The 9,096-nt window shown below is 50.2% G+C and overlaps 1 protein-coding gene across 1 annotated transcript; it reads left to right on the forward strand.

Annotated features, from left to right (window-relative positions):
* The first annotated feature begins 202 nt into the window (after positions 1-202).
* Positions 203-2,997, forward strand: CLDN2 (claudin 2). The gene has a single exon (XM_061177980.1). It carries the CDS (start codon positions 356-358, stop codon positions 1,046-1,048), a length of 693 nt encoding a protein of 230 aa, XP_061033963.1. The 5' UTR covers positions 203-355; the 3' UTR covers positions 1,049-2,997.
* The last annotated feature ends 6,099 nt before the right edge of the window (positions 2,998-9,096 follow it).

Raw genomic sequence — 9,096 nt, forward strand, 5'->3', positions numbered from 1 at the left:
GCATGTACCTACGCAGGAGCCGATGACATTTTGGCTCCACTTTCAAAGTTTTTTTTTTTTTTCTTTCTCATGCGTTATTTCTAAAGATAACAAAGGTCAAAAGGCATCCAGCATTTTCTGGTTTCTCATAAGCTTCTGGTCAATATTTAATCTGGTTTATGGATTTTTTTAGGTCTTCTAGATGCCTTCTTGAGCCTGCTCGTGGCCACCCACAGACACTTGTAAGGAGGAGAGAAGTCGGCCTGGCACAGACACTCTGAAATGAGGGATTAGAGGCCGGGATCTAAGGAGCAAGAGCTACAGCCAGAAGACGAAGGAGCAGGCCCCTGAAGACGCATCTACTGAGAGGTCTGCCATGGCCTCTCTTGGCCTCCAGCTTGTGGGCTACATCCTGGGCCTGCTGGGGCTGTTGGGCACCCTGGTTGCCATGCTGCTCCCCAGCTGGCGAACAAGCTCTTACGTCGGTGCCAGCATCGTGACCGCAGTCGGCTTCTCCAAGGGCCTCTGGATGGAGTGTGCCACACACAGCACAGGCATCACCCAGTGTGACATCTACAGCACCATGCTGGGCCTGCCTGCTGACATCCAGGCTGCCCAGGCCATGATGGTGACATCCAGTGCAATCTCCTCCTTGGCCTGCATTGTCTCTGTGGTGGGCATGAGATGCACAGTCTTCTGCCAAGAGTCCCGAGCCAAAGACAGAGTCGCGGTGGTGGGCGGAGTCTTCTTCATCCTTGGAGGCCTCCTGGGCTTCATCCCTGTTGCCTGGAATCTTCACGGGATCTTGCGGGACTTCTACTCCCCACTGGTGCCTGACAGCATGAAATTTGAGATCGGAGAGGCTCTTTACTTGGGCATTATTTCCTCCCTGTTCTCCCTGGTAGCTGGAATCATCCTCTGCTTTTCCTGCTCGCCCCAGGGAAATCGGTCCAACTACTACGATGCCTACCAGGCCCAGCCCCTGGCCACTAGGAGCTCTCCAAGGCCTGGTCAACCACCCAAAGGCAAGAGTGAGTTTAACTCCTACAGCCTGACAGGGTATGTGTGAAGGACCAGGGGCCAGAACTCGGGGGTGGCTGGGTCTGTGAAAACCAGTAGACAGCCTCCCCCAGGGCCACAGGTGAGGGACGTTGCCACTGGATCGTGTCAGAAGGTGCTGCTGAGGATAGACTGACTTTGGCCACTGGATCGAGCAAAGGCAGGAACGGGAGCTGGTGTGACAGCATGCAGGCTGAACTGTCAAGATGCTTGTCAAGCCAGACTTTCTGTCTCCTTCATCTTGGCTCCCCATCTCCCACCCTGAGTTCCCAACCCTCAACTCCACTCCCCTCCCCGCCGAGGCCAGGCCCCAGAGTCTCCCCTTTACCTTCTGCTTTACCTGGGAATCCATCCCCAAACCCACGAATCACATGCCACTGACTGACCCTCTCTGTGATCAAAGACCCTTCCTCTTGCTGAGGTTGGCTCTTAGCTCATTGCTGGGGGATGGGGGTGGGTGGGAAGAAGTGGCGGCTTCCGTGGGCATGGCGCTAACCTCCTTCTCAAGCTTCCCTGCAAAGAAACTGATAGGCCAGTAATGGGCCCTGGAGCCTCCTCCATCCCACTCTTGTTATGACTCCACAGTGTCTAGACTGGTTGGTGTATGAACTGAAATAAAGCCATCCCACAGTACGGAGGGAACAGAGAGCAGCTGGGTGTAGAATGAGAGGGAGAGGACAGCCTCGGATAAGAAGCCGAGGACCAAAAAAAAAGAGCAGAATCATGGCCCAGGGCTCTAGCCCCCGGCTAGAGGAAAGCACAAGGAAAGAAACTGTGGTGGAACGCTCAAGGCGGCAGCAGACTCTGACTCTACTGAGGAACTCCCTCAGAAGCTCCAGCTCCAACGTTCACTGAAGCCCCTGCCTCCCTTTGACCTGGCTAACAACGAGGCTAAAGGGCCTACACAATGGTTTCTTTAGGAACGGGATACTGGTTTTTGTAGAGATGGCCCTTGGCTGGGGGATGACAGCATGGGAGCAGCTGGGGACTCAGGAAGGCACCACTCCTTGATGCTGCCCGAGAGAGAATAAGAACTTGGGTATCTAAGAAGCTGGGTGGACATGTGTGGGAACCTCAGTGGGTATTTCTATTGGGCCAGAGAGGCAGCCCCCAGAGAGTCTTCAGGCCTAACGGAGAATCAGCCCAAAGGCTGAGATCAGGCCCCCGGGGTCTGCCCACAGAGCACTGCAGAGCCTCTGAAAGACCACGGCCCCAGATGGGCCCCCTGTCAGCCACCTTCATATTCTCTCCACCAACCTTTACCAGATATGGTAGAGCTGCTAGAAGGCATCCAAGGGCTCCAGCATGGAATAATCACGCCCAAGGTGCAGTGGCCCTCATCTGAGTGATAGCTGAGCTGCTGCCTGGGATTTCAGTTGAGATGGAAGAGTCGAGAATGATACCCAGGCAGCCGGTTCCAGCTCCAAGGTCTAAAAATGCCCCATTTCCCCTGGGGGGCGGGTCGGGGTGGGAGTCATGAACAAACCGAAAGCTTGAGCATGACCAGCTTCTGACAAACTCCAGTACACCTCCCCAAACCTCAGTGCCAGCAGGAGGGGCCCAGTGACTGTCTGTGACATGCCTTTCACAGTTCTACCTTCTTGCCTATATTTAAGCTCCTCCCCTAAGCGGGAAGGCCCTCTCCCCTTAGCCAAGTCTTCCTCATGCTTGGAGAAGTTGCTCGGCACCACCTCCTTCACTGAGCCTCCTCTGACCACTCCGTCCCTATCCTACCCCTCCGTCCTCCAACCCTCAGTGTAAAAATCACTCTTTGATGCTTATCATTCACAATTTTTGATGGATACTTATCTTTCCATGTGCATGTAACTGATTTCACAAGTACATTGTAAACTCTTGGAGGGTAGGGGCCATATCTTAGACTTGTCTATATTTCCCAGACTATCTGTAAGAGTGTTGGGTACACAGTAGGCGATCAATAAACACTTGTTGATTGAGTAACTGTTTTATTAATACAAATTAATTCAGACAGGGCAGGTGTGACTGAGGGAATTGGGCGAAGGGGAGGGTAGAATGGAAATTGGCCTTTCTCCCCACTGGGTGGATAGAAAATTCAGACTTTACTGGAGACGTTAAGAAAGCAGGACACGGGGCTTCCCAGGTGGCGCAGTGGATAAGAATCCGCCTGCCAATGCAGGGGACACGGGTTCGATCCCTGGTCCGGGAAGATCCCACATGCGTGGAGCGACTAAGCCCGTGCACCACAACTACTGAGCCTGAGCTCTAGAGTCCGCGAGCCACAATTACTGAAGCCCGTGTGCCTAGAGCCCGTGCTCCACAACAAGAGAAGCCACCGCAATGAGAAGCCTGCGCACCGCAACGAAGAGTAGCCCCCGCTCACCGCAACTAGAGAAAGCCCACGCGCAGCAACAAAGACCCAGCGCAGCCAAATATAAGTAAATAAAAAAAAATTAAAATTAAAATTAAAAAAAAATAAAAAGAAAGAAAGCAGGACACCCTCTCTCTCCCCAGGGAAACATTAACCTTTTCATAACGTCCAGGGATCCTCCCGTCTCACAACAGTTGTTTCATTTATTTGTTAAATGGGTATGTGTTTATTCCGTTCACCTCTGAGCCACCATTATGAGGAAGGTGAAATAGATCAGAAAATCTTCATTTGGCGGACGGGGAAACTAAGGCCCACATCAGTAAAGAGATTTTCCCAGGGCCACACCGCCGGTGTTAGTGCCCCAGTCTCCTGACTCCCAAAACAGGACATTGCCGATCCAACAGTATTCACAGCCAAAACGAAGAGTCTGCCAGAGGTCCCAAGTTGTCTGAGGAAAACAATGTGTGTGGCCAGCAAGGTAACATCGGGGACACATATGCTCTCCTGGTCTCCCGTGAGGGGAATCTGGGAGAACAGGCCCAATTCACCGAGTGAACCACTTGGAACTGCCCCTCCTGCTGCGCTGGCCACTGGGCCAGCCTGGGCCCAGCTAGCTGTCCCATCCCAGGGATGCCAAGCTTACATTTGAATAAGACATGACACCTTAGCTCCAATTCCTCTACCTCTGGAGGTGTAGGAGTTTGGGAGGCCAGTGATTTGGCCCTGTTCTAAACTCACTGGGAATTAACCAAGCTTGATTCTTAAACATGTTAACTGTGGCTACACTGACAAGAATGGAGCCCTACAAGTCTCAGCTTCCCCAGTCCCCAGACCTAGCGGGCCTCAACGCACAGGAGCCTGTTATAAGAGGCACTACGCTTGCATTCTTGAGGTGGGCCTTTTTTGTTGCAGACGCTAGGACTGCAGCATCCAAGCCCATTTAGAGGGAATAGTGGCAGGTAGGACTGAGGGTGGAGAGAAAGGGCTCTTTGGTCAGAAGTTTAATAAGAGGTCATGCCTCTGCTCTGGTACCAGGAAACCTGGAGTCCTGAACTGGGGGCCGCGGAGGTTGGAAAATGGATTTGCCTTTCTGACTCTGCTGTGCTGAGTGGGCAGCAGTCTGATATGGGCTCTGATGACCCACCACCTGGCAGCCAAAGCACATTCAGATCCACGATTTCACTGCATCCTCCAAATACCCCCAGTGAAGCAGGTCTTTTACAGGAGACAAAACGGAGGTCTGGAGAGGTGAGTAAATTTCCTGAAGCCACAGAGTGTCAGAGTCTGAACATAAGCTTGGAAACTCTTCGCACAGCAACACGGGTCTGGGATTTTGTCTCAGAAGGTGTAAGAGGGCCCGTTGCTCTTCAGATTCCTGCTGCCCTCCTGCCCCTGTTTGTCACCGCAGTGTAGGGGCTTTTGAGGAAAATAGGGCACAGAGCTTCCCTTCCTCTGAGGTTGAGGCTGGCTGAGAGGTCCTCCTTCCTTTTAATCTGGGAGGATTCTAGGGAAAGAGTTAGAAGTTCATCCTCAACTAGAAAAACTAAGGCAGACCTGATAAAGATCAACTGTTCTCTTTGGCTGGTTGAGCAAGAAAAGCCTCGCTCTAGATAGTTTCCCAGAGTCAGGGTCCAAGTTGAACAGCTTTCAGTTCACCCCATCGCCTTCCATCATAAAGTAATTTAGATTAGCCACAGACCCAGGGGATAGTGAAGGCCATTGTGTTTATTCCCTGGCCTCATGGTTCTGACCCTTGCACAAGGAGAGATGTTTCTGCCCTCCCTCATTCCTCTGATAATGGCGTGACTCATATTTTCTCCCCCTGGGGGCCCTAGTGACCCACTGCTATGTGATCATTAATAGGGGAGGAGGAGGCCGAAACTGGCTTCTTGGTGGAAAGACAAACTCCAGCTTTCTGCGAGACCTGCATTCAGCCAGTCAAACATTCGGCCAGCTCTCTAGCCGGCGAGCTACCAGCCGGCCCGCACTAACTGTGCTCTCACCTGGTGGCAGGCAATGTGCTGAAGGCTTTGAGGGTGACAGGGGTGAACAAGGTAAAAGCTGTGCCTCGTAGGAGGTGGCAGTTGATCTAAGGGAGACATAAGACATGCACACCTACCTGTGGTACCAGGCGCGATATGGTCTGTCCTGTGAGAGATAAGGAAAAAGTGCCGTAAGATGGGGTGCGTCAGGGGCTAGTTAAAAACGGTTTGTGAATCCCCTCAAATCCCAGCCCATAGGAAATGAGGGTCTGGCACTACTTGAGCTTCTGGGGGAAGGATGATCAAAAGAAACTGCTTCCTCCAGCTGAAGGACCATGGGAAATAGAGAAATAGGGGAGAGGGCAGTGCTAAGGTGGAAACAGGGCTGCACTGCACAGCGAACCTAGGAGCTCCTTGAGTTTTCCCTCACGGGACACCCTAAGTGGCTCTAACGGCAAGAGTGACACTGGGGCTCAGCCCCTCCCCCCTCATCTCCTTCTCCTGGGCAGGGCTCCTGGAAACTGCTGGGGGCAGCAGGGGCAGTGCCCATCCAGGTAACCTGAGGCCTTTTGGCTCTGGAACAGAGGACAAACACAGATGTGGGAGAAGGGAGAGAGGAGAGAGGAGGGGCCCAGTGCTAAAGGAAGCCAAATGAGGCCTCGCAGGGTCAACTGTTCTCTCCCACTCAGCCCTAGGCTCACGGACGGGGTATTCTTTCGTGCCTGCAGCTGCCCACTCCGGGACATGGAGGCCCCGGGCTGGGAAGCCCATGGGCTCCTCCTCAACTGGCTGAAGCCTGGCCTTCGCCTAGCCTGGTCTCGCTGCCTGGGCGAGCGGCTCCCAGCTTTGATGAGAAGTTATGTTATCTCAACGGGAAGGAGGGGTGGGGAGACCTCAAACAGGAAGTCCAGCAGGTTATCTCTCTCTTTGGCCCTAAGTGGTGGCTCCCCACATGCTGTGATGTGATCACTGATAAAATATTAACAGGCTGTTATCAGGCACAGCAATACAGAAGCTGTCATCTGACTACCCTTCCACCTCACACAACCTACTACCTTCCTGAGAATTGTGGCTCAGGGTTTCCTAGTTAAAACTTGCCTACAATTCCCTGCTCTAGGCCTCACTTCTCCACAAGACAAGCAGGAGTCTCTTAGGGTTTGATGAAGCAGGATGTCACCATACAAGGGCAAATCATCAGGTGTTGCTTGTCTGTCATCCTGGAAGTCCCATTCCTCCAGAAGAGCGCCCTCTCACCGCTTCACAAGTCACTTCCTAGGAGGGCTTTGAAGAAGTTTCTCTTCGCAGACATGGCCTCGTGGAGAAGACACTGAGAAAACTCACGTGCTTTCAAACAGATATTAGGGAGTGTAACGGGATGTGAAACTAGATGCCAAATGAGTGTGAGTAGTGTGGCAGGCAACCCAGCGTTTCAGTGGTTAATTCCTTTTCTCCAATAGCACCTTCAGAGTCTGTGATATTTGACAAAGTTCTGTTTGCGTTGCTCAGGAGAAAGGCCAGTCACACCAAAAGTACAAAGAGAAGATGATCTTGACTTGAATTTGTCACTGGAATTACCCAACTGGATGCAAGAAGACGGATCGGCAGCCCCACAAAGGATATCTGATGACATTGTGAAGACCCTGCTCCCTTGGTTTTAAAGGCACTGAACGCCCTGATTAAAAAGCAAGTATATTTTCTGGGAAGAAACATACATTCAGCCACAGATTGATCATTAACGCCAGAATTTGCACTAGTTTCTCAGTTTAGCCCTTGAAGGAGCCAGAGTGAGAAGATGAGTCTAATGAGTTAAAAAAAAAAAATAGAACACTAATTCAGAGACTACGGACACTGGAATTTGGGGGACCAGGGGACTTCTCTGAGTAACACACACACCCTTCAACTAAATGGTTCAACAGCTTTAAGAATGGAGATGAGGTAGGACTCAAGAGAAAGGCAGACAAGATGAGAAAGGTGGTGCCATCTTCCCCTTGGCAATTCCAGAGGCACCTCGTGTGGTTAATTTTACTCTTCCATGTGTAATAATAAACCAATATGTTCTCAAGTGTCACTTTCTCACTCCCGAAGAGATTTGCCCAACTCAGCACTGTCTGAGGGGGTGGTGCAAAGGAGCCAGTGAGAACACTCAAAGGCAGAGGCCAACAAGTCCAAGACCTCCTGGAGTGTAAGAATAGGATCTCGGTGGCTGTTTTGATATCAGGAAAGCTGCCAAGCGACAGCCCTGAGTGAAAAACCCAGTCAAGAGGAAATGAATTTCCACGTTGTTTAGAGGGATATTCGTTACAGAGTGAACGATTTCCTGATCATGAGGGCAGTTAAACATTGTGTGGGATTATGGAATTTTCTTCCTTGGAAATTCCTATTAGTGTGGGCTGGCTGTAGCATTTTCTTATCAAGAGGTAGAAGACGAGACTGATCGTTTTCAAGATAGTATGGTGTAGTGGGAAAAGAGCCTGGAGGCTCGTTAGCCACACTCTCTAGCTGTGTAGTCTTTGGAGAGTCACTTCAATTCTTTACACTTTAGTTTCCTCATCTGTGAAATGGGGATTATACCTGCCTCTCAGTGTGGTCATGGCATATAGTAGGTCCTCAACAAATGGTTAACTGTATTCTAAGCATAGGTGACCTAAAAAGTCGTGCCAAAGTCACACTAAAATGTGTGTGTCTTTGGGGAAAGGAGGTAGACAAAGTATATTTTCTACCACAGATCAGAATCTGCATTAGCAAGGGGATATTCCTTCCCAGGACAAAACTTCTTAAGATTCTTCCCCAAAGTCTGAATGAATACCTTGAAGATTTTGAATAGGCTTCTACTCATCAGATTCCATTAACAGAAGCCAGGGGCAAAACAGACTTGAGAAGTTGGAGAGGAAAGAGGTGGTTATGGCTCTTTGACCTTCATCCAGATTTGTAAAAATCTGAGGTGGAACAGAATCATAACCCATCACGTCCCACCGCTAGAGAAAAGCTTAGTCCAGGGGAACTGCAAACTAGGCTTAATTTCCCAAACTCAACAACAAGTGGGGAGATTTCATTAGCCACTTTCCTAATTCATATCCTACGAAGGCTCCATTGTTAAACAGATTTAGAGCAGCCCCGCTCTTGCTGGCATTCCAAGCCCTTGGTCCATTCTGTTCCTTATGCTCCAAATCGAATAATTCACTATTCCTCAAACCTTCTTGGGCGTTCCCTTATTCACCCCACACCCAGTCTCGTGACTTTACTTATACTATTCCCTACACCTGGAAAACCCTCCCCACACACCTCCACCTTTCCAATCCTTACAGGTTTCCATAGCCCGTCTGGAAGATCAGGCCTTTGTGAACACTTTCCTGAGCCTCTGCCTAAAGTCATCTTGCCTGTCCCTGAGGACTCAACGGGCAAATGTATGGAATGTGGCACCCAAACATTTGAACTACTATCTAAAAGTGGGTTGGGGATTTCTGGAGATTCACATCAAAACTTTGGGTTTAGATATAGAGGTAAGTAACAAAACACATTTCTCTTGCAGATTTTATTTTCCATTAGAAAATGAATGCTCTTTATGTCTCACTTAATGACTAAAGCTTTAACATACCCAAGAGTATCTAAGTCAATTCTTTCCAGTTGTGTAGTTTATTATCCAACCACGTGCCCTGACTTTGGAATCAGAAAGTATGGTTCCTGAATTTCTTCTCTGCCTAAGATAATTTATGAGTTAGGGATGTCCTT

This window comes from Eubalaena glacialis, chromosome X (genome assembly GCF_028564815.1).
Source record: "Eubalaena glacialis isolate mEubGla1 chromosome X, mEubGla1.1.hap2.+ XY, whole genome shotgun sequence".
NCBI lineage: Eukaryota > Metazoa > Chordata > Mammalia > Artiodactyla > Balaenidae > Eubalaena > Eubalaena glacialis.

Excerpts from the sequence above, each read along its gene's own strand:
- CLDN2 (XM_061177980.1), top strand. The coding sequence starts at position 356 with ATGGCCTCTCTTGGCCTCCAGCTTGTGGGCTACATCCTGGGCCTGCTG.